The sequence below is a fragment of the Bubalus bubalis genome, chromosome 3 (assembly GCF_019923935.1).
Source record: "Bubalus bubalis isolate 160015118507 breed Murrah chromosome 3, NDDB_SH_1, whole genome shotgun sequence".
NCBI classification, from domain to species: Eukaryota; Metazoa; Chordata; class Mammalia; order Artiodactyla; family Bovidae; genus Bubalus; species Bubalus bubalis.
Window position 1 is genome coordinate 6,624,298 of NC_059159.1, and position 25,751 is coordinate 6,650,048.

General features: G+C 47.1%; 2 protein-coding genes across 12 annotated transcripts in view; one reads left to right on the forward strand and one right to left on the reverse strand.

Annotated features, from left to right (window-relative positions):
- The window catches only part of CD300LF (CD300 molecule like family member f), a 113,746-nt gene that overhangs the window by 70,168 nt on the left and 17,827 nt on the right, over nt 1-25,751 (reverse strand). For 5 of the 10 annotated variants that reach the window (XM_044938537.2, XM_044938539.2, XM_044938540.2 and 2 more), the window contains 3 exons: nt 25,486-25,508; nt 25,040-25,189; nt 23,386-24,572 (listed from right to left, as the gene is read on the reverse strand). The exons of 1 other annotated variant lie outside the window; for it this stretch is intronic. In XM_044938537.2, the coding sequence (XP_044794472.2) occupies nt 24,354-24,572; nt 25,040-25,189; nt 25,486-25,508 (392 nt within the window). In that variant the 3' untranslated portion in view covers nt 23,386-24,353. Of the gene's footprint in view, nt 1-23,385; nt 24,573-25,039; nt 25,190-25,382; nt 25,509-25,751 lie in introns of those variants that run through there. 4 more of the 10 variants (XM_044938538.2, XR_006640746.1, XR_006640745.1 and 1 more) reach the window with 4 other exon arrangements.
- RAB37 (RAB37, member RAS oncogene family) overlaps nt 3,672-25,751 on the forward strand; it is a 68,708-nt gene continuing 46,628 nt past the window's right edge. The window contains exon 1 of one of the 2 annotated variants that reach the window (XM_006045196.4): nt 3,672-4,156. In XM_006045196.4, coding sequence (XP_006045258.2) covers nt 4,085-4,156 — 72 coding nt within the window. In that variant the 5' untranslated portion in view covers nt 3,672-4,084. The remainder of the gene's footprint in view (nt 4,157-25,751) is intronic. The other variant, XM_044938541.2, reaches the window with a different exon arrangement.

Here is a 25,751-nt window from a genome sequence, read left to right on the forward strand (position 1 = left end):
ATTTCCTGGGTGGTCCAGTAGGCTAAGACTCTATGCTCCCAATGGAGGACACCTGGGTTCAATCCCTGGTTGGGGAACTTGATCCCACATGCTGTAACTAAGACTCAATGCAACCAAATAAAATAAATGAAATATGTATTTTTTTAAAAAAGACAATCTAAGGATTTAAACCCAGGAGTCAGTCTTTCAGAAAGCTCTGAGACCTGATATATATGTTTTTGAGACAAAGGGCTGTACCTCAGATTATGTATTTGATGGCTCATACAATCCAGATTTGCACGTACAAAGCAAGCTGTGGGTCATCATGACCCCTTACAAAATTACAAGGAATGCTATCTTCTAATGAGGTCGTTGCAAATGCGCGCACACACTGAAGGGGAGGGAGGAGACCAAACAAGCAGACAAATATGTCATTTTTTTTCCTTACATCATCATAAAGTGAGTTTTATTCCATTGCAGTGTAAGAAAATGTCACCTCTAAAAAATTTAGACCAGAGAACCCCATAAAATGGATCACTCTTCTGAGATAGGTCTGCAGATATGTAAGCAGATAGGATTGGTGGGGGTCCCCAGAGGAAGAGAACCAGACAAAGCTTTCTTGATATAAAAAGAAGTCATTTTGAAAGAGACACATGTACCCCAATGTTCATCGCAGCACTGTTTACAATAGCTAGGATGTGGAAGCAACCTAGATGTCCATCAGCAGACGAATGGATAAGAAAGTTGTAGTACATATACACAATGGAATATTACTCAGCTATTAAAAAGAATGCATTTGAATCAGTTCTAATGAGGTGGCTGAAACTGGAGCCTATTATACAGAGTGAAGTAAGTCAGAAAGAAAAGCACCAATATAGTATGTGAATGCATATTTATGGAATTTAGAAAGATAGTAACGATGACACTATATGTGAGACAGGAAAAGAGACACAGATATAAAGAACAGTCTTTTGGATTCTGTGGGAGAGGGCGAGGATGGGATGGTTTGAGAGAATAGTATTGAAACATGTATATTACCATATGTGAAACAGATGGCCAGTCCAAGTTCGAAGTATGAAAAGGGCACTCAAAGCTGGTGCACTAGGACAACCCAGAGGGATGGGATGGGGAGGGAGGCGGGAGGGGGATTCGGGATGGGGGAAGCATGTACACCCATGGCTTATTCATGTCAATGTATGGCAAAAACACCACAACATTGTAAAGTAATTAGCCTCTAATTAAAATAAATTAATTAATTTTAAAAAGAATAAAAAAGAAGGCATTCTAAGCCTAAGCCATTTTGTGATCTAAGCCTGGCCACAGTCAGTATCCTTGCAGAATGAGTCTCATTAGTAGGTAGTGATTTCAAGGGGAAAAAAGAATGTAAGAAACATTAGCTGTTACCAGCCCAGGGAGATAACTTAACCGTATCAGAGACACTATCAGTTACGAAGACCCGACAGTTCTGTTTTGAAGGTAAGGTTAGCCTAAAGCACGTTCTTGAGCTATTTCACAAGATCCAAACCCCCTAAAGCAATCAACCACCAGACCAACTGGAACCTAAGGAATAATGATGCTGATCTTTGCTGACCATTGTGTCTTCAGTCAGCTAGAGCCTGGCCAGTACTCTTGCCTGGAAAATCCTATGGACGGAGGAGCCTGGTGGGCTGCCGTCTATGGAGTCGCATAGAGTCGGACAAGACTGAAGCGACTTAGCAGCAGCAGCAGCAGAGCTTGGACCCTGTCTATGCCCCAATTCTATGCTGCATTCTCCTCTACTCATGCCCCTTCATGAATATAAATGTACCCTTGTTGTGCTGTGCTGTGCTGTGCTCAGTTGCTAAGTCGTGTCTGACTCTTTTATGACCCCATGGATTGTAGCCTGCCAGGCTCCTCTGTCCATGGGATTTCCCAGACAAGAATACTGGAGTGGGTTGCCATTTCCTCTTCCAGGGCAGTTTCCTAACCCAGAGATAGAACCCAACCCAGGAATCCAACTCGCATCTCCTATGTCTCCTGCATCAGCAAGCAGATTCTTTACCACTGAGCCATCTGGGAAGCCCAGGCACCCTTAGCTTAAAACTTTCCCAATTTTGCTGTTTGGGGAGACACTGCTTTGGGAAAGACCCCTGGTGTTCTCCTTACTTACTGCAAGTAATTAACCCTTCCTTCTCCCACCCTTTGGCTTGGTTGTGTCTTTGGTTAGACACTCCCCCAAGAGGTAAACCCAGTTTTCAAGTAACAAAGGTACTTGCCAATGGCACCTGAGCAGCTCCAAATATTAAAAACATACCAATCCAAAATGTAATTTCTGTGAGAACAAGGTGTTTTCAAAAATTATTATGTTAATGTTACAAAAAGGTCCAGAAGGCATGAAGCCCAGAAAAATGGGTCAGAAATCAAATTTCTGTTTCTTTGGTTGGTTTTACAGTTTACAAAGAAAGAAATATTTTCACATAGTTGTCTCATTTACTCCTCACAAAAGCCCAATGAGATAGGCACAAATTGTTCCACCTATTTTACAGATGAGAAAACATAAGCTATCCCAGAAGACTTGTGTGGTTTGGTTAAAGCCACCTAGCCAAAAAAGGAATTGAAACCTAGAAGTAAAATGCACCCTTTTAATCTTAGGCCTGGCCCTTTCCTTCCATATTATATTGACTCTAGAAGCTGGTGGTGATAGAATTTGTGTCTAATGAGGTAGTTGCTTGTTGAATGCCAAAGTCATCATATGAGGATAACCTCTGAGACCACATCTCAGCTCCCAGTTCCCATAGGGGTCAACTTCATGTTCACTTTTTCAGGTGGTAACAAAAGTCTGCAAATTGCTGGTCCCAGCAGCAGGACTTTCCCAGTGTTTAGGAGAGGTAGACAGAGTTCTCATCCCCTTGTCCTGAAAACACAATAGCTAACATTTTTTGAGTTCCTAATACATGTCAGGCACCGTTCTAGGCTCTTTATGTGAATAAATTTATTAAAACCTCAGAACAACACCATGACGTAGGTACAATTATTATTTCCACTTCATGGATGCTTAGAGGAAGTTAAGTAACTTGCCGAGGTTATATAGCTTATCGTTTTTGGAGTTATGATTTGAACTCTGGAGCCCGTACCCTTAAACCAAGCAACCCTTCTGCCTTACCCAAGCCAATTGTTCTTAAGTCGGTCAGTCATGTCTAACTCTTTTGGACCCCATGGACTATACAGTCCATGGAATTCTCCAGGCCTGAATGAATACTGGAGTGGGGAGCCTTTCCCTTCTCCAGGGGATCTTCCCAACCCAGGGATCGAACCCAGGTCTCCCCCATTGCAGACGGGTTCTTTACCAGCTGAGCCACCAGGGAAGCCCATCATTTTCAGAGTTATGATTCGAATTCTGGAGCCCGAACCAAAAAACCCTTCTGCCTTTCCCAAGTCAAGTGTTCTTAAGTTTGGGGGAGGGGGACATATGCATCCTAGAGAGTGTAATTTAAGCTCTGGACCCTCTCTGTAGGGAAATGCAGGTAGAATTGTGCAAATTATTTCAGAAACTTCAGGGACCCCTCTGGGCCCTCATCTGTCGACCTCATACATTCTGTAGGGAACTGTCTAGAGATCAAAGAGAAGTGGCTCCAGCGCCGCTGGGCTTCGCCTCTGCAACCACAGGAGGAGAGCTGAGCTGCGTGGTGTGACGGGGATGCTCGGTCACTAAAAATCAGGAACGGTGAGCTCCCGGGACCACAATGCCCTGAGAACGCAGCCGGGACGCTGAGACCCGGGGATCCGGTAGCTGAATGAGATTCGCACGGACTGCCGGCTAGTCTGAAATCTTGCATCCCTCCCAACAGCCTGGAGTCACGAGACAGGGGACGGGATCTCAGAACTCTGGCCCTGGGCACGCAGGGACGGTATCGCTGTTCCTGGTGCTGAAACGCTGCGGTCGCGGAAGGGAGAGGCCGCCTGCTCTCAGGGTACCGTGCCGCAGCAGCTGCGGGAGCTGTCCAGTGCTGAACCGGATGCGGCCGGCCCGCGGGGCTTAGACCCGAGCCTGCTGCACCCCTAGGAGACCGGACGGAGCTGACGCAGAGCGCTGGGAGAGCGGGGAACAGCGGGCTCCAAGCCGGGCATGGACCTGCAGAGACTCGACTCCTACCAAGGGGGAGCCGGCCCTGACTTCCATGAGCACGTCCTGCATAAGGTAAGGATCTCCTCGGGTCACCCCCACCCCCCACCACGGCTCCCATCTCAATCCTGGGCGAGGGCGCCGTCATCAGTTCTCTCTTCCCTTCACTTGGCTTTGGAACTTAAAGAGAAACTAGACCGTTTCTGTGAGCCTGGGGAATCCTTTCTGCTTGATGCTGTTTGTTACTTAAAACAGATGCGTGTACACGGGGGAGGGGCCGCCGCCAGAGGTTCAGATCGTCAGGGGCTTCATTCATTCATTTAAATCACTTGGGTCCCTTTCCAACATCATATCTCCTGACTCTCAACCCTGTGACCCTCAAGAACTTTTGCGTTCCATAACCCTTGTGGAAGGATACATCTGTTCTTCCACCCTTGCCTCCCAAACTCCAGTTCCATTAAGTCTGGTAGTTGCAGTCAAATACCCGAATTCCTGGCCAACTTGGCTGAAATTAAACATGGAAGTGGTCTGCAGCAAAAATAAACTGTTTTTTTCAAACCAGACTCCCTTGCACCTCCGGAAACCTGCCCTCCAGCCAGGACTCACTCATGGCTTCCTGAAACTGCTTATTTCATAGCTCACACTCACCCCTTGCTTCTCTTATTCAAGATTTTTATATAACTAAGTTATCAGTAACATAACTAAATTATCAGTAATGTAAATTATCAATAACATCCTCTTGAAGTGGATTGTTGGGGGAAAGTAGCAGCCTGTCTCTAGGCAACACTTTTCAATTCAAACCCATCAGTCAGGACTTCCCTGGTGGTCCAGTGGCTAACACTCTACACTTCCAATGCAGGGGGCCTGGGTTCAATCCCTGGTCAGGGAACTAGATCCCACAAGCTGTAACTAAAGTTTCCTGCATCCACAACTAAGACCCGACATAGCCAAATAAATAAATATTTGTTTAAATCACTGTACATAAGCAGAACGTATATTTTGCCATAAGAAGTCACCATTGCTTCTCATCTGTTTCTCTGCCTTCTTCATTCAGCCCTTTTATTTCCTGCTTTGTTAACACCAGTTTATCTATTAGTCCCTGAAAGGCAGTACATAGTCCTATACATGGAGATTTTTTTTACTCAAGGTATCACTCTGAAAATTCCATGAATGTAAGCTTTGAAGTAATCTCATCCACTTTTGTCCCATACTATACATTTGTTGGCCTTCCCAGGTGGTGTTCGTGGTAAAGAACCCACCCGCCAATGCAGGAAACATAAGAGATGCGGGTTTGATCCCTGGGTCAGGAAGATCCCCTGGAGGAGGGCATGGCAACCCACTCCAGTATTCTTGCCTGGAGAATCCCATGGACAGGAGCCTGGTGGGCTACAGTCCTTAGGGTCACACAGAGTTAAACACGACCGTAGCCTACTAGCATCCATGCACGCCTACAGTTGATATTTGAGGAAACTCAAACCTGGAGCAGTAAAGTGACTTGTCCAAGAAAACAAGGTAGTGAATGAAAAAGTGCTAAAAGCCAGGAATTGTGATTCAAAGTCTAATATTCTTTTCTCTCTATAAGTGTAGTTCATGGACCTGCAGCATTGACTTTACCTTAGAGCTTGTTAGAAATGTGACATCTCAGGCTCCACCCCAGACCTGCTGAATCTGAATATGTATTTTAACATGATCTCTAGAAAATAAACATGCACATTAATCTTTCAGAAACTGCCGGGGGCCACACTGGCTATTTCTGACACAAATTGTAGAAAGCCAACTACGAAGAGAAGAGGGCCTATAGATTTGATGAGTCCAGTGACTTCTCCCTTTAGGCCCCTGAACCTCTAGGGTATAGAGAAAAAGAAAAATGCTTAACTTCCCAAGTCAGGAAGTTTAAAAACCACCACTGTTTGAAATAAACTAGAATAAGGTCTGTGTTCTTAGAGGTGGTGAATCTAGCCTCAGTCAAAAATGCAAGCAAACAAAAGGGAACGAAATTACAAATCAATTACAAAAGCATCCTAGTGACTAGATATGTGGGTCTCTCCAAGTTTAAACCATCCTATAAAGATATAAAGATCCATTTAAAAAGCTTTAAGACTTGGTGATCCAAGTTTCCAAATTGTTGATCACGTATGGTCTTTCCCACCTCAGTTACCCACACAGGAAATCTAGGCTATAGCCCATGAGAACGTTCACTTCCTTTGGGTTTATTGATTACCAAACTGGAAGGGAGCCTATTCCTACAAGTTCCAATACATTTGAAGAGAGGTGTCTACTTACCACTGGTAAATGCTCAGTATCTCCAACTTGGTTGTGAGCATCTTGAGGGTAGAAGCTGACCTTCTGTGATACCAAAAGGGTAACATATGTGGGTAGCAATTTTCCTTTTCCTATAATACTGGTCACCTCCTCCTAGTATCATTTCATTATTGTACATGACTTTTTATTGTGATCCACTTAGAAACCTTTTTGTAAAGGGACAGGGTATCAACATACTTGTATTATTTTAAACTTGACTATGTAACAGAGTCCAAGGAATTCCTGTTGGTTCATTATAACAAATTGACCACAGGAGGGAGGTCTCCCTTCCAACATTAATTGCTATGGAGGATTCTTTTTAAATAAACATTTTGTTGAAGAATAACACATACAAGAAAAGCTCAAATCATATGTCTGTACCCTGATGGGTTAGCACAAAGTGAGCACTTCTGTGCAACCACTACCAAAATGAAGATAGAACATTACTGGGACTTCCTTGGAGATCCAGTGGTTAAGAATCTGCACTTCCTGGTTTCCCTGGTGGCTCAGGAGTAGGGAATCTGCCTGCCAGGGCAGGAGACAAGGGTTTGATCCCTGATCCAGGAAAATCCCACATGCCTTGGAGTAACTAAGCCTGTGCACCGCAACCACGAAGCCTGTGCTCTAGAGCCCTCCAGGCACAGCTCCCGAGCCCACACGCCACAGCGAGTGTAGCCCATGCACCATAGAGCCTGTGCTCCAGCAGGAGAAGCCACTGTGTGAGAAGCCCAAACACTGCAACTAGAGAGTAGCCCCCACTCGTGGCAACAGGAGAAAAGCCTGCACAGCAGCAAAGACCTGGCACAGTCAAAAATAAATAAATAAGATTTAAGAAAAAGGGGTCTGCACTTCCATTGCAGGGGCACACGTTCAATCCTTGGGCAGGGAGCTAAGATTTCACATGTCACGCGATGCAGCCAAAAACAAATTAAAAAAAAAAAAAAAGAACCTTACCAGCTTCCCAGAAACCACCCCCAACATTTTTCCCACACACTGCCCCTGTCCTCCTCCCCAGAGGTCACCTTTTCAGAGGGTGCAGTATTATTTAATGTTTTGACAGAGCTGTTAAATTTTATGTAGGATAGTCCTAGAAACCTGCCAGAGAAAAGATACTGCTATTTGGTGGAAAGAAAACCCAGACTTGGAATCAGACCAGACCTTGATTTGATTCTGAAAGACATCTGTGAGCCTTATTTTTCTTATCTATAAAACAGGGATAATAATACCTGGCTTGCTGAGGGTTTTTTTTTTTCTTTTGAGTGAAAATGTTAGGTAACATAATGTAATATCTTTATTTATTTATCAGGTGTATAAGAAACATTCAATAAATGGTTGTTATTAGGACACCCATCTTGAGGTTCAGGACAACTTCAGTAGGTGTCACGTTGGGTCTCACCTAACATGATGAAGCTTCATGAGAAAAGCAGCAGCTTCATACACAGAAACACACACACACACATTTCACAGACACGATCCCAAGGGACTGAGCTCCCACAGCCACCTATACAGACCTCCTGACTTCTGTGTGAATATCGCAACCCTGATTTCCTAAGGTGAACATCTCTTTTCTCTGGGAGGTGAGGTATGGGGCGCTGTTTCACCAAAAGTTTTACTTTCACTTTAGGTTTGAAGGATTTGTTAACAAAAGAAACTGCTTGTTACACACACATAAACAATTCCAATATTTAATAGAGGGTTATTTGACTTAATTTCAATATGCTGTCATTAAAAGAAAAGAAATAGAAACAACAGACAAAGGTAACAGTCTATTCATCACCAAATCAGGCCCACAGGCTTCAACCAGACGTGAACAGCGCTGGCAAGTCCCTCACTGACAGCAACCTGGAATCCCGATTGGGAAAGGGTCTTCCCAGGTGGTGCTAGTGGAAGATCCTGCCTGCCAATGAGGGAGACATAAGAGATGCGGGTTCCATCCCTGGGTCGGGAAGATCCCCTGGAGGAGGGCATGGCAACCCACTCCAGTATTCTTGCCTGGAGAACCCCGTGGACAGAGGAGCCTGGCAGGCTACAGTCCATAGGGTCACAAAGAGCTGGACACGACTGAAGCAACTTAGCACAGCACAGCACCCACGTGGTGCGTCCAGCCCATGGGTAAGACATCAAATTGCAGTTTGGGGGGCTCTTGTTTATAATCCCAGATCCCAGACTGATATCATCATCAGTTTGTATGCAAAAATGCATCTCTGGTTTAACTTTAACTTTTACAATGCTGTTTATTTCACCTGGTGAGTCATAAGACTTCTTAGATGGGGGAAGAAGGGGGGCAGTTCTGGCCAGGTCCTCAGGGACTTAAGAGATTCCAAGACTCACTCCCTTTCTTATCTAAAGTGTCACCTGACTTGCTGTGCCCTCAGGCGGGCCAGGAATCTAGGTAGTGTGTCCAGGTGGGTCAGAGGCCTGCTCCCCTGCTTCTGAAGCCTGAAGTCCTCCATTTGAATTTCCCTAACGGATGCAATGAGACCTCTCATTAAAATTCACTTATCTGAAACACATTCGCCATGGATCATCAGCCTTGGATGGCCCCCGCACACAACTCATCCCAAGGGGTGAAGGCTGAACCAAATGAGCCTGAGAAACTCTCAGAATATTCCTTGAGTCTGGGCTGGAAGCTGGGAACTGCCTGGAAGCAGAGTTCATCCATCACATGCTTGGAGATTTTAAATAGAGTTGCTGTTGTTCTCACAAATCTGAATATTTGATGCAGCTAGATAATTTAAAACATGTAAACAACCCTGCTGCCCTTTCCATCAGAGAACTCTTAGCCCTCTCTTGCTACCAATACAGTCTCAGGAGCCACCAAAGGCAGCAATGTGAGTTAGGGGCTCAGAAACCCTCCGCTCTGGGTTCTTGCTGTGCCAGGGCCTGACTGTGAACTCTGGGGAAAGAGTGGGGGGCAGCTTTTGCCCCAGATGCTGGTGCATCAGGACAAAGAGACTTCAGTTCAAGAGCTCGCTTCCCAACTCGCCATCCCCAGTGCTACGATGAACACCCACAAGCCAGTTTTGTTTCAAGAGGAGCAAATATTTAATACGCTGAAGTCAGTCTCCTCCATAGCACCTCAGCAAAACCAGCAACCAGGGAGGGGGAAGCGGGGCATAAAGACATGAACTGTCCATCCATTCATGCAGGGCTGGTCCTCATCGGGGAAAAATGGAATTACTAGGGAAATAAAATCAATCGGTCCCTGTCCTACAGGGTTCCCATTCCTTCTAACTCTGCCCCCGACACCTCTCCCTCATGAGTGGGACATGGAAGCAGGTCACCTCTCCTCCTCTCTCGGGCTGAACTTTCACATCCCTCTTGTACGTTTATCTCCCTCAGCAGTCCACGTGCCTCATCTAGTCATTCAGCAAACATTTATGGATCGTTTCCAAAGGGTAAGAAACTATGATGCGCGTGATAAAGGATGCACACACACAGACACACACACACAAGCACACACGCGCCAAAACTAGTCCCCACCTTCAGTGAGCCCCTGGCCTGTGAAACGTGCACACAGATTGCTATAATACTCAGTAGAGTCTCAGAGGTGCCCCAGTAAAGGTCTGGGAAGAGAACAGGGAGGTAACTCAGAAAGAAATGGTCATTTCTAATCTCAATTTGTGGCTTCTCGCTCATGGCCTCTGCTTGAGAATTAATATCTAAGAAAGGCGGAGCTCTATACACCAGCCAGCCTCCCTCCCACAGGCCACCACCCATTCACCCTAGACAGCAATCTGGGTTCAGTGGTATTTTTCTTCCCTATCAGAAAATTTTATCAGAGGAAGACAAATCAATCAGCAAAAAACCATGCCAGCTAATCTGTCTCCTTCTAACCATTCCTTATCCCTCGGGGACATTTTTTCCCCATCAAACAAAGTTAATGAAACACAAATTGGTGGTCAAAGAATCTGATTTCACAGAAAAATCCATGCCCTGTAGGTGAAGAGATTTCACTTTTAAAGTTCATCATCTCAATAAAGTGGTTTTAAGAAAAGAGAGGGGAAAGGAGAAGGAAGAGAAGGGAGGAAGAGATGGAAAAGGAAAATACAAAAGAAAAAAATATATAAAAAAACAAAAGCATGAGAAGACTAGGTCCAACTCTTGCCTGATCTCCAGTCTCAGCTCAGAAACAAACAAGAAAGCCTAGAAAGATTAGCTGTTCCACTCCTTGTAGAATATTTCCATTTGCTTGTTTTCCTCTCTTGCTCACTCTGGAGACCTTCCAATAAACAAATGATGTGTATGTTACATCATTAACAATCTCTGACCATCTGGGACTCCTTGGGCTAATCTGTCAGTCCCGCCCAGATCCCAGCCCAGCCAGCTGGCTTGGGGAGGGATGCTGGCTGGTTCTCCTGGATAAGCTTAGCAGGAAATGATCATGACTCTGCCCAATCTCTCCAAGTCATTTTCCAAAGTCTCAGGCTTCCCACTCCAAACACTTCTTGCCTCTAATTTAGAGTTCCTGGGACTGTTTGTGAGGAAACATCTGGAACTCACTAGTGTTGCTGTGCTAGTGACCGTCTCGTGAGCTGCTCTGGGAAAGGACTGCCCTTCATCTTCAGGGCAGGAAATCCAGCTTTGCTGGAAGTAAACAGCCAGAGGTGAGCAGCAGGGTAGGGGATTGTGGAACTAGACACGTGAAGTGGCTCTAAGCGTCTCCCAGAATGCTCCTTGTTTCCAGCCTCCTCCCAGACAAGAGGAACAATCCCTGGAGGTTGCAAGCAGGATGGAGATCACAGCTTCTTTGCTACCTGGCAGAGAGCTCAGGTAGTGCACCTCCCCAACTGGAACAGCCCTGGACCACCCTCCCATCTGCCAGGAGAGGAAGCTTTCTGGGGGACAGCTAAGAGAGCTCCAAGACAGCAGCAAACAACAGATCTGGGCACCTTAACCCCTGACTGCACCCGTCAAGGCCTTCCAGACCTTGTGCCACTCATGAAGTTATCGAGGTCCTGAGTGGTGCTTGCTCAGTCCCTTCAGTTGTATCTGACTCTTTGCAACCCTATGGACTGTAACCTGCAAGACTCTTCTGTCCATGGGATTCTCTGGGCAAGAATTCTGGAGTGGGTTGCCATGACCTCCTCCAGGGGATCTTCCTGACCCTGGAATCGAAACTGTGTCCCCTGCATCTCCTGCATTGCAGGCGGATTCTTTACCCACTGAGCCACCTGGGAAGCCCCTAAGTGATGCCATGAAAATAATGTAACTGTTGAAACAAGCAGAGCTCAGAATTCCCCAAGCAAATGATCCTTGTTTCCCTGACCTTGATGCCAAAATCTACTCCCTCCCTTCTTATTTGCATTTCTGCTTTTAGCAGACAATTTTTACCCATTAACATAAAGGTATCTTTTTAATAACTGGTGCTTATGTAAGCCCCGTAGATATGCTTTTCTGTGTCTTGAACCAAGTTCTGCTTACGTTCATGTTTCCTTTGGCTTTCTAGCCGTCTACCTACCCCCAGTTACCAACAGCAGAAACACCCACCCCCTACACACACACACACTCACAAGGCATGGGCAGGACCAGTGACTAGGCGTTCTTATTTTTTGTTTCTTATCTTTTATTGCCTCTCAAAGGCAAAGCAAACCTTTCCCCTCCTCCGCCCTCTGCCATTTGAATTTGCAACTGCATCACTAACAGCAACTCTGCTTTTTAAAAAGCAGCTCTGCCCTGTATCAGAGCAACACCCTCAGGGGACAGTCAGGAACTGGCACCAACTTCTTCCAGCCTCTCCCAGCTTCACACAGAGAAGCCTCTTAACCTCTGGGAGGGAGTGAAGCTGCTGGTACAGACTCAGAGCCTCCTGCAGCCCCTGAGGTACCCCCTTCCTCTGTGGGGAGCGGTGCCAAAGCTCCTCTTTACCCACGTTCTTACCTCCTCTCTGGTCCCCTTCTCAGGTTTCACTAGGCTAGGAACTAAGTATTAAAATCATCTGCACTGTCAACTTAAAAAGCACAACATGACTGTTACGAGTTAAGTTTATTGGGGACAAAATGAGGACTCCACCCAGGAGACAGCACCTCAGATAGCTCTGAGAAACTGCTCCAAAGAGGCAGGGGAGGAAAGGTCAGTGTATATGTGATTTTTGGGGAAGTGACTGTTCAGTCGTTCAGTCATGTCTGACTCTTTGCAATCCCATGGACTGCAGCATGCCAGGCTTCCCAGTCCTTCACTGTCTTCAAACTCATGCCCATTAAGTTGGTGATGCCACCCAAACATCTTATCCTCTATCGCCCCTTCTCCGCGTGCCCTCAATATTTCCCAGCATCAGGGTCTTTTCCAATGAGTCGACTCTTCGAATCAGGTGACCAAAGCAGCTTCGGCTTCAGCATCAGTCCTTGCAAAGAATATTCAGGATTGATTTCCTTTAGGATTGACTGGTTTGATCTCCTTGCTGTCTTCTCTGACACCACATTTCGAAAGCATCAATTCTTCGGTGCTCAGCCTTCTTTATGGTCCAACTCTCACATCCATACATGACTACTGGAAAAACAGTAGCTTTGACAATATGGGCCTTTGTTGGCAAAGGGGGAACACATGAAATCAAGCACATATTTTTCCAAAAGGTTTCTACTAGTCTCATGAGGTTTTCACAGTCATCACGATGAAGGATTTTAGTGCTTTTCTAGATATGAGGACATACAAGAATTGGGCTCATAAAATCAGCTTCTGATAATATCTGAAGACCTGTCCAGCCAGTTTTCGCAGAGCACAGAGTGCCTCATTCCTGCTCTCCACCCTGAACTCTTTCAGGGGGTGTTAAAGGTCAGCAGCTGCAGCAGCTCTTGATTTAATCTTTGTAGAGGTAGACGGCAAGCAGACATGGCAAGGGCCAGTCTGTAGCTGACAGCGTATAGTCCAGAGGGACCCCATGAGACTAATAATTGTTCATTATAAATGATAAACATAAACCCCAGTTCATTTGTGGAGCATGATAGTTAAAAAAAAAACTTATAATACATTCTATGACACTTTACTTTTGCCCCATGCTTTTTCCCATAGATTGTATTATTAGTTCCATACGATAAATAAGGAAACAAAAGCCAGATGAAAAAAAAAAAGTTACTTGTTCAAGGTCACAGCAGGTAGGCATTATGGAAATTCAAATAGGCACAGCAGAGCCTTACAAAGCACAGATGAACCAGGCACTGTGCTAAGCTCTTAACAGCCTTCAATCCTAAACAAACCTATTTTAATCTCATTTTACAGATGAGTAAACTGAAGCACAGAGACATTAAGGAACTTGCCTAAGGTCACACAGCTAATTAGTAGCAAAGCCTAGATTCAAACCCCAGCAAGCTGGAAATGCAAATGGATGGAGTCAGCAGAGGGCAAAGGACTTCACCAAGGGGATCACAGATTGTCATCACTTTCGGGTGCTGACAGGGTCCCATGTATGGCCCCAGCTCTGTAGAATCAGAGACCCAGTTTTGTTCACTCAGTCAAGAGTGGATCCATCTCAAAAAAAAAAAAAAAAAAAAAAAAGCATTAAAAATAAAAGCCAAAACATGCACACACACAAACAAACAAAAAAACCCAATGGATCCATCTCTCCAGGCAGGCTTGTGTTAATCAAACTCATGAAACTGATGTATTGTCCTGGATGTCAAGCCATATTATAATTAGGGGATGGTTTGCTAAGCATGAAATTCAGGGAAGATAAAAGAGAGGGAGACTTGGAGAACTCAGATGCTGAACGACGTCAGGATGATGCGGTTTGCTGGCTGAAAGGATGGCCTCAATCTACAGCTCCCTCAGCCCTTTCTACCCTCGGGTCCTCTCCTTTCTGATCTCTCCCTCCCTCGGCTGTGTTTAACTGTTACCTAGGCAGGCAGGCACTCTATTCTCCCCAGATACCCAGTTTCCTGCACCCCCTTAGGGACCACGTGCCTCTGAGCTGGAGCATGCCCTGCACTTGAGCTGGTTGTGGGGAGAGAAGAAGGTGGCCAGGGCAGGGTTGCGGGATGCTTCCTCTTCAGGAGTCTTCATCATCCCCATGACACTCACAGGTGTGGACCCACCGCTCTGCCTCCGTCCTGCTCAGGGCTCATGTCAGGGCCTTAGGGATCTGGGTTTTAAGGGCGAGACCAAGAAAGAGACAAAAGGGGATTGGGGTCATTTCCTTATACCCCACCACTGTCCCATTCCACATGCCCCCCTTGAAACTGGATATGCTTGATTAAAAATCTTGAGAATCGATTCAGCGAACATTTGGTGGGCGCCACTTGTGCCTGAGAGCCCAGGAACAAGACCCATTCCCCACCCCAAGGAGCTGAGTCAGGCAGGCTGGGTGGCTCAGCGGGCTGGCTCAGAAGACTCAGGCCATATCTGACTTCAGCCCAACATGGACACACGGATATTGGTGCCCATGAAGACGTCCTGAAGTTGGGGACCTCTCGTCTCACATGATGGGAAACTCAGAGGACCAGGTCAAATGCTTGTGGTAATCTCGGGGTGCCAAGTTTGGGGTCCTGATTCAGTGACTGATCCGAGAGGCTGTAATATCCACAGCTCCAGGAACGAGCCCACCTGTGAAGCTCAGAATGGCTCCAGGCACCCAAGACAGGAATCTCTTCAAGTCCAATATCCAAGAAAGGAGGGGGTTTCTTCTGAGATGTGCCCAGAGCAAAGATGCATGGCCCAAGCACGGCAGAGTCAGATTCAGAGAAGCAAAGCTGGTACCCCTCTGTCAGCATCTCTAAAGATCCAAGTCAAAAAAACATCCAAACTCAAAAGTGCCAAGGCCCTGGACTTCCCTGGTGGCTCAGTGGTTAGGAATCCACCTGCCAATGTGGGGCACGTGGGTCCAACCCCTGGTCCAGAAGTTCAGATGCTGCAGAGCAACTAAGCCTGGAGCCAAACTATGGAGCACTCACTCCAGAGTCCACAAGCCACAACTACGGAACCCTGCGAGCAACTCCTGAGCCAGCGCGGGAGCCTGGAGCCTGTGCTCGGCAACAAGAGAAGCCACTTGTTACAATGAGAAGCCCGGGCACCGCAATGAAGCGCAGCCCCTGCTGGCTGCAACTAGAGAAAGCCCACGCAAAAACAATGAAGACAGTGCAGGCAAAAATAAATAAGTGAAAAGTCCTAGAGCTAATGCTCATTGGGCTGAGATGGGTCGATGTCACCCATGAGGTGGAGTCAGTCCCACCCAAGCCCTAGGGATGGAGGGTGGAAGAGAGCATTTTCCCGGGAGAATGGGGGTGACGTTAGCTGTGGGCTCGTCATGCAACGACAGATGCCCCTATGGTAATCCCAGCTGGACCACAGGAGCTTTTGAGTGTTTTAGCGAGAAGGGACTGAAAAAGAAATGAGCTGAACTTGTCCCTCTCCCACCTAACTGGGCTAGTTGTGCCTCATTCTTGCTGTTGCTGAAGACTAAATAGTCCACTCAGTTTCTTAATGACCAGACTCAGGAAATGAACTGACGTCACCCTCTAAAGGGACTGGTTTATTGGGGCTGTGGAGCCAGACCTCACCCTGGGGGTGGGAGTAGGTTTTCCAATGGAGGAGGATGACCCAACTTCCAACCTCCCAGGAAGGAGGCTGATAGAGGGGTGCGGGGGGCGGGGGGAGGCTGGGGATGAGGATGCAGGAGGTGACGCTCAGGCTGGAATGGAGGGAAGCTCTCCCTTCTTGTTTTGGGGTCAGAGTCAGGTGGTGTGAAGAAGCCTGGATTTTTCAGCGGGGAGGAGGTGCGGCGGGGTAAGCTGTGAACAGCCCATGGATTCACAAAAGTAGGTGAAAAGTGAGCCAAATGAGGCCAGCTTCACGGGCATGCCACCTGGGCCATCACACCAGCCCCACACCTGGAAGGGCCCTATGATGGGCTCAAGACTCTGCTGGTTTAGTATTGGTTTAATACTGTCCCCATCTCGAGACTCTTTTGTACAAGGAGCCCCATATTGTTATTTTGTGCTGAGACCCACAAAATCCGTAACCATTGCTGCTGTCAGCTAGGGCCGTCTGCAGGGTCCGAGCCTAGGTCTCTGCAGTAGTCCTGAGCTGTTCTCTGGATGTGCCCTCCTTTCTTTTGGCCTCACCCCATGCCTGGCTTCAGATGAGCTGTGAGGAGCCGGAGAAAGGTGACCTTACGCTCTGGGCAAAGTGGCCGGGAAGTGAGCTGTGTTCCTCCCCAGGGCCAGCTTTTTAAAGAAGTAAAAAGCCTTGAAGGAGCCTTCCACATGGCCTTGCAGCAGCTCCTGGGGGACCTCTCAGAGAGAGCTGGGGTTGGCGGGACAGACGTCAGCGAGGCCCAAGCTATCACGCACTGGGAACCAGAAGGTCACTTCGGTCGCTCTGAGATCACAGGCTAGAGGGCCTGTGGCCCTTTGGTTAAAAACCATCTGGCAGAGGGATGAACAGACCCCAGGAGACATTCTGTGATTGTGCAAGGCCACCCAGCAAAGAAGTAAGAAACAGACAGAACCCTGGGGCTTCCCTGGTGGTCCAGTGGTTAAGTAAGACTCTGTGCTCCCACCACATGGGGTGATCTCTGCTTGGGGAGTTAAGATCCCACATGCCACGTGGTACAGCCACAAAAAGAAAGAAAAAGACAGAACCCCAACCTCGGGGCTACCCGGACACCATTGAAAAGTAGGCCTGGTGCAATGAGTCCCTGTTCACTGGGGCCCAGGAGCAACGTTATCCCCTGGGGATTTGCCTCCATAGAAACACAACTGCAAAAGATAAACAAGTCCTACCATATAGCACAGGGAACTATATTCAATATCTTGTAATAATCCATAAGGGCTTGCCTGGTGGCTCACACTGTAAAGAATCTGCCTGCAATGCAGGAGACCCAGGTTCAATCCCTGGGTCAGGAAGATCCCCTGGAGAAGGAAATGGCAACCCACTGCACTATTCTTGCCTGGACAATTCCATGGACAAAGAAGGAGCCTGGGGGGCTACAGTCCATGGAGTCGCAAAGTGTCGGAATAATCTATAATGATAAAGAACCTGAAAAAGAATATATATATATATATATATATATATATAAAACTAAATCACACCTTAAACTAACACAGCATTGTAAGCCAACTGTACTTCAACAATGTTTTTTTTTCAATTTAAATAGCCAGCTGGAGGATAATAGCCACAGGAAAGCACACCAAGATTTACTGACACCAGGATGGCTCCAGGAGAGCAGCTCCTTCATTTGCCTCCACTTTCACTTCTGTTCTCACGTCTCAGTTATTTTTCGGTGGGTTATCTCTCCGCTGGCCCTACTTTCGTTTGCCACGCGACAGGCATCAGGGTGTTTCAGTGGGAGGACGAGGGCCTCCGGCGTTCAGTCCTTCTGCTTTCGTGGCCTATTACTAATCTTGCAAAGGCAATGCGAAATTTTGAAATGAGTACATTGTCTGAACTTTGCAACTCCTTCCAGTGACCAGGGGGCTGGCACCAGGCACCACGGGTGAGACCTGGGGTTGTGATCTGTTGCTTCCTTGTCACAGAAACCCTCACCGTCTCTGACAGAGGGCAGCATTCTGCATGGGGATGCTGGAAGGAAACGATGAGGCTGCCCTCCCAGCATCACCAGATCCATAAAGAGCATAAAGGCACAGTCAGGTGTTGGCTTGCAGCTTTATTGAGGGAGAAAAGTCGTATTAAGATAGGAAGGGTTGTGCGTAGATTTGTTAATTTAGTACAGAATGCTGCATAATGAAGACCAGCTCCTCCGATGGCTTTGGTAATTAACATGAAGGCAAGGAGAGTGGGTCAGGGGCTGTGACAGAAGCTTACAGCCACCGCAGGCAAGCAGTCTTCCTTGGAAGAAGCAAAAGACAATGAGCTGGGTGGTTTCAGTGGGAACACTCCATTTCTTCCCTAGGATGGTGAATAGGGAGTATTTGCTTCCCTATCCTTTAAAACAAATACACGTCTTATGTAGACATATAGTCTGCACCAAATATGTCATTAAAACTTGTTGTTCAGTCACTAAGTTGCGTCCAACTTTGCAATGCCATGGACTGCAACACGCCATGCTTCTCTGTCCTCCACTATCTCCCGGAGTTTGCTCAAATTCATGTCCACTGAGTCGGTGATGCCATCCAATCATCTCATCCTCTGCCCAATAAAACTTGAATAATTTATGGAAGTAAGGATTTCCCTGGCAGTCCAGTGGTTAAGATTCCAAGCTCCTATCACAGGGGGCACAGGTGTGATCTCTGGCTGGGGACATAAGATCCCACATGCTCTGTGTCATGGCCAAAGATAATGATAATAATAAGGTAATAAACAGTGGGACTGGGGGTATCTGGGTTTGTGACTGAAGATGGAAAGGGTGATGGGGAGGATGTGGGAGGTTTCAGAAAGTCCCCAGGGTGGAGTTTTTATTTTGGAACACAAGATAAGACATCCCTCCTTTCTGCTAAGAGCGGCTTTTCTATCACACAAGAGTTCAGAATGTCTCTTCTCTATTTCTGATCCTTAGGAACAATCTTGAAAGTGAAAGTGTTAGTCATTTCAGTTGTATCCAACTCTTTGTGACCCATAGACCATAGCCCGCCAGGCTCCGCTGTCCATGGGATTCTCCAGGCAAGAATACTGGAGTGGTTAGCCATTGCCTTCTCCAGGGGATCTTCCTGACCCAGGGATCAGACCCAGATCTCCCGCATTGCAGGCAGATTCTTTACAGTCTGAGCCATCAGAGAAGCCCCAGGAACAGTCTTACCCCCTCCCTAACTCCGAACCCGTCCTTAGAGGTTCTTCAGTAAAACCAGTGAGCCGGTCACCTTTTGTTGGTGCTGCACTGCACCCACTCAGGAAGGGGCCGTGTGAGTTTGTGATCCCAGTGGATTATTCAGGGAAGGGCTGACGCTGGGCAGGGGAATCTGAGGGACTGAAGCGGCCCTTTTCCCTACTGATGTAAGGTCACAGGACACTCATGAGTGATAACCTTAGCATTCAGATGAATAAGTTACTAGGAGGTTTTAGGGGGATGCTGAGCTTCCCAGGTGGCGCTAGTGGTAAAGAGCCCGCCTGCCAGCCCCGGAGACATAAGAGACGCAGGTTTGATCCCTGGGTCGGGAAGATCCCCTGGAGAAGGGCATGGCAACCCACTGCCTGGAGTGTTCTTGCCTCGAGAACCCCATGGACAGAGGAGCATTGTGGACTACAGTCCACGGGGATGCAAAGAGTCAGACACCACTGAAGCGACTTAGCACACCTGCGCAGACCACACTAGCTGAACCTAAAGGAGAGAATCCATGTCTAGAGAATAACTTGGACAAAATCAGTGGCTGACAATTCTTAGTCTATATGTGAGCACCAGCCCTTGACAAAGCATTAGTCAATTCATAGGAGATTATATACAGACAGAGCATAAATCCATGTTGGCCCAAAGTCACCAATTGTCCTCGTGGGAAGCACCGCCTACTGTTCTGATTTGGGGCACTCACATGTCCTTTCTTTTATGAAACTATGGTCATAACAGATGGTTTAGTAGAAACTGTCTTAACTAATTCCTTTTTTTTTTTTTTTTGGCCATGCCCTAAGGCATGTGAATATTAGTTCCCCTCCCAGGGACTGAATCCTGCAGTGGAAGTGCAAAGTCTAAACCACTGGACCACTAGGGAAGTTCCAAACCAATCCCTTTCTTACCCAACTTATTACAGCAACCAACACCTTTCAATCTCTTGGTGAAAATACTGTCTTTGTGCCTGTGGCAATGGGTAGATTCTCTTGAAGGCTCCCTTGCTTCTGCTCTTCGCGCATCACCCATTAAGATACGTGTTTAACAAGAGTCAGCTGCATCCAGCCCAAACCTGTTTAGGCCGGTCATACCTGGGAATTATAATTATGCAATTTGATGAATTCATCCATGAACAAACCAATTAAGAGTATAAACAGAAACAATATTGACCAATGGCAGGGAGTGTAAACAAAAAAAGTTATTTCTACAAAATTGAGGAGACTTCCCTGGCAACCCAGTCTTCCACCGCAGGTGGCGTGGTTGGTTCAATAACCCTTCAGGCTGTGTGGTGCGACCAAAAAAATTCTTTTAATTTTATAAATAAATAAATAAATTGAGTGTTAGGGTTAGGGTTAGGGTTAGGGTTAAAGCATATCATTTTTTAACAGCAAATTAGAAATGAGGGAGACTGTAAAATATTCATAATGAAAGCATACAAATGAAAAAGGATTTTGCAATCAGATTGCTTCATCAGTATCCATAATGTCTTGCTCCATGTCAGGGAAACTGGAACTCGAAACTCCAGGACCAGACAACGTGTGTAGTTCGTGCAGAAAAAGCGATTAATCCCTTTTCCTTTTTCAGGAGATTCATCAGCAAAGAAAAGGCTTAGATCTACATCCTGATACTGTTAATAGCCAATGATGACACATTTAGATATTTTGAGCCAAAGAAAGCATTTAGAGAAAGAATATATCTTTTGTGTGATTCCTTGATAGAACCAACTTTTCCAGTAAACAGACCGTTAACAATTCCAGTTACATTGGGTAAGAATACACCTACTGGGTAAGATAAAAGCCTGACCGCTATATCAGTCCCTCCTGGTCTAAAAAGTTCTTATATGTGAGGGACCACCCTGGTGGCCCAGTGTTTAATTCTTCCCCTTCCAAGGCAGGGGGTGGGGGTTCCATCCCTGGTCAGGAAGCTAAGATCCCACATGGCCCATGGCCAAAAAACATAGAAAACAGAAGAAAAGAGAAGACATAACAAAGAACAAAACATAGAAAAGAGAAGCAATATCGTAACAAAGTCAATAAAGACTTTAAAAATATAGTATGCTTCTTAACAAGTCTTGCCCTTCTTTAAAAAATAAAATAAAATAAAAAATCACTGATGCATGAAATCACCTGATTTTAGCTGCCTGGTCCTTCCAAGATCCAGTGGCTATGAACTCTGTTTTCAAAGTATCCAACAAAGGTAGTCTTCAGCATCACTTCAGTCTAACATATATATATATATATATATATATATATATATATATTTTTTTTTTGACCATGCTATACAGCATGTGAGTTCTTAATTCCCCAACCAGAGATCAAACCTGCATTGGAAGCACAGAGTCAGACCACTGGGCAAGTCCCAATCCAATGTATATATATTAATGGTATATGACTCTCAACTGACCCTCAGAAGGGCTTGGTCCATTCAGAACAGACCTGTGGTTGGCAAGGAGGAGGGAGGGCAGGAGAGGGATGGACTGGGGTCTGGGGTTAATGCAAACTCCCATAGGATGGGCACACAATGAGCTCCTGCTAAACAGCACAGGGAGCTGCATTCACTATCCTGCAATAAGCCATAGAGAAAAGGATATTTTAAAAGAATATATATGTATAACTGAATCGCTTTGTTGTACAACGGAAATTAACATAACATTGTAAATCAGCTATACTTCAGTTTAAAAAAAAAACGTTGGGGGAGGGGCTCTGTCTTCTGAAAGCCAGAAATACACATGTATTCTCAAAAGGAGACTATCCAAACCCTCCAATGTTTTATAAAGTGGAATCTTTAAATATTAATGATTCAAAAACCAAAGGAGGGAAACTCCGGCACCGTCGTCAGGCTATAAATAACTAGGCACTCAACCGGAATTGAGTGGTTAAACATCTTGGAGTTTGTCCTAACAGAGCGTGCTTTCCTGGGAAATGGTAACTGCCACCCTCACTCGGGCCAAATGAACCTTATCTGAATTTTCTCTCCCTTGCAACCAAGGTGCTAGTCCAGAACCCAAAGTCTGCCGTAGCAAAGTCTCTATGGAGAAGCCGAATACGGCTGAGACAACACCAAGATGGTTATCTCTAAACATTAAGAAACGGTTTCCTTCGGCCCTCTTGCATGTGTTTGCCTCCCTTCCCCCACCCTGACCATTTGTCCAGCGCTCTCAGGCTTGAACAAATTAGGCTGGATTCAAGACAGATTCCTGCAGTCATGACCCAACACCGGAAGAACTTAAGTGCCTCCTGTGAGGATCACCACTCAGAAGTCCTCTGCCTGGCTAACTATAGAATGGACTGGACAAAGTTTACAAATACCAGGGCCTAGTCAACTCCATCTCTAAGGACATGAAAAGATCCCTTTTCAGAATGCCATCCATCCAGATGACTGGAATCTAGGATTAAAAAAACTTTATATCCAGCGAAACATCTGGTAGGTGCCTATTTTAAAGGCTGATTGAGGTAAATAAAAGTTAGATGGACAGGAGAAAGGCCAGCATGGACAGAGCAGGGCAGTCAGGGGAAGAGTAGCCAGAAAGAGGGTCCTGGGGCAAACAGGGAGCCGTGGCTGCTGGGAGGAGGATGGACTCAGGGGCAGAGAACAAGAGGACTCCCGGCCAGGGACTGGACTAATTTGGCAACCATGGAGATGACAAGCTAAAGCAGGAGTCAGAATTCCAGAGAGAGTGGGGTTGGGACCCTAGGATAAAGTCAGTAAGTCCGGCATCTATAATATACATTTTTTTAATTTGGCTGTGCTGGGTCTTAGTTACGGCATGCAGATCTTTGCTGTTTAACTGTGGCGTCTGAACTCCTAGCTGTGGCATGTGGGATTTCATTCACTGACCGGGGACCAAACCCAGACCCCCTGCATTGGGAGCTCAGAATCTTAGCTACCAGACCACCAGGGAAGTCCCAGTCCAGCATCTATAGATACTCACTGACTATCCCTGTGTGAGTAACTGTGTATGCGTGTGTGCGCACACACACACACACACACACACTCACACACACTGTTCTCCTTATACAGAGTCCAGGTGGTGGCCCAGACTCTGGACTGTGGAGCCAAATGCCCAAGTTCAAATTTCAGTTCATCCACTTGCTAGGGGTAAAACTTGGTAAGTCACTGACCATCTCTGTGCCCAGATTCCTCATCTGTAAGGTGGAGACAGTAATGAAAGCATCTTCTTAGGGTTGTAACAAGGAGTAAATTAGTTACTGCGGGTAAAGCATTTAGGGACGAGTACCTGTCACAAGAGTATATTTTTCCTATTGCTCCTGTAACAAATTACCACAAACACAGTGGCTTCGTGAAAATAATAATTTATTCTCCTGTAATTGTGGAGGCCAGAAGTAGAAAATCAGTCTCACTGGGCTGAAGTCAAGGTGTCGGACGGGCTGACTCTTCTGGGCGCCCCAGGGAAGGCTCCGTTCCTGCCTTTTCCAGCTCCTGGAGGCTGTGGTATTCCCTGGGTCCTGCCCATATCGTCCTGACCTCTGCTCCTACCGCCATCACCATCTTCTTCTCTGTGACCCTCTCACTTCCCTCTTATAAGGACCCTTGGGCTTATTTTTAGGGCCCAGCTGGATAACCCAGAATAATCTCCCCATCCCCAGATCCTTGACTCCATTACATCTACACAGTCCCCTTTGCCCCAGAAGGTAATGTTCCCAGGTTCTGGGGATTTGGATGCAAATAACTTCAAGGACCACTATTCAGTCCACCATTCATGATAAAGTGAAAGTGTGAGTCACTCAGTTGTGTCCAGCTCTTTGTGACCCTGTGGACTGTAGCCTGTCCACGGGACTCTCCAGGCAAGAGTACTGAAGTGGGTTGCCATTCCTTTCTCCAAGGGATCTTCCCAATCCAGGGATCAAACCAGAGTCTCCCACATTGCGGGCAGATTCTTTACCGTCTGAGCTACCAGGGAAGCCCACCACCCATGATAAGCAATAAATAAAAGTGAACTACTGTTGTTAACATTATCGTCCTGCTTACTCCCTAAGCAGCTCCAGATTGTATCCTCAACCCTGTCTCAAGCTGTGTGGGAGAGAACGGAATGTGGAAAGACCCCTGTCTAGCCCTCAGAAGCTCCCTGAGACCAGACCCCATGCCATCAGACCAGAGCTGGCCATGATGCCAGCTTCATCAGTCAGAGACCTCAGTCACTGGCTGGTCCCCTGAGGGGACAGAGGGGGCAGAAAGCAGACAAATGGAACAGGAAGGAACTCAGAGGTCCCGAGGGGGCTCAGAGAGGGGCCTCTGGGGCTGAGGCTAAGGCTTTCTGATGGTGCTATACTCCGTGGACTTCTCGAGGATCCTGCTGGGAGCGGGGGTGTTGAGATGCTCCATGTTGCTGTAGATTGGCTGTTCATCCGAGGTGTCCAAAGACAGAGCCGCGTAGGTGATGCTGTCCCTGGAAACCTCAGCCTGCAGTGAAGATGTCTTCGGGGTTAGAGGGGTGTAGGGGATGTTGTCCCTGAAAACATCAGCCTGCAGTGAAGATGTCCTTGGGGTTAGAGGTGCTGGCTGGAGGCTGCCCACATGTGGAGGAGGCCTTGGAGGACCCCAAGGAGACAGACCCTCCAGGACTTCTGGAGGCTTCTCCCAGGCCCTCCAGCCCCTCCTCCCTCCATTCAGCCAGGCACCCTGAGTAGCAGAAGGTGCTCTCCCTCAATTCTGTGCCAGGGCAGCACATTTTGCACAGAATACCATGTCACTCGGCCGCACCCAGCATATGGACCGTGTCTGACTGGGCTCTGAGTCTCCAGTGCTGAGGTCTGGTATGGAGGTGATGCCAAAGGCCAAAAGACTGCAGGGGCTCTGCCAGCCAGTCTTTCGATGGCTGCATGTTTGCTCAGCGCCCACCTTCCCACGTGGGCGAGAGAAAACCCAGCCTCAAAGGAGGAGGCAAAAGCGGGTCTGGTCCGAGCCCCACAGCAGCCTCAGCGAGCACATACCGTGTTGGCATAGTCCCCGTCCCCTGAGTAGGCCTGCGGGGAGGAGGGGGCCCTCCCAGAGGCCTTCTTCCGGGAGGAGCCAGAGGGCTTTTCAATCTGCTGCAGGTTCAGGTCTGCGTAGCAGATGTCGCTCCCCGGGGGCTGAAGCACCTAGGAGACGAGACTCAGGTTCCTCTTCCATGGAGGGACACCTGGCTCCCAGCTTCCTCTGCAACCTCCACTTCCTCTCAGCCTCCCACACCTGCCCCCTCCCAAGCCCCCTCCCTTCTTGCTGATTCCAGCATCTTCCTGGGCCCCTTCCCAGCCCTTGCAGCTGGGTTGTGAGCATACGGGCACTTGGACACAGGGATTGTCTGAGGCACTTGGGCCTCGGTGCTCCTGGGAGATGGAAAACAAGAAGGGCAAGGTGTCCAGTGTTTCTGCTCTGACCTCAGGGACTCTCTTACCTGCACTGGGGATGTCCCAGCAGCTAAAAGACAAAAACAACCAGAATTAGAAAGCCCATTCAGAGACTCACCCGTGCCCCCAGGTCTGGGGAAGAAATGAAGTGAATTAGACTTCAGGCTCAGAGAAAAGAGTGAGTGAGTGAGTGTGTGTGTGTGTGTGTGTGTGCACAAGCGCACATGCATGCTCAGTCTCTCAGTTGCATCCAACTCCTTGCAATCTTGTGAACTGTCGCCCCACCAGGCCCCTCAGTCCATGGAACTTCCCA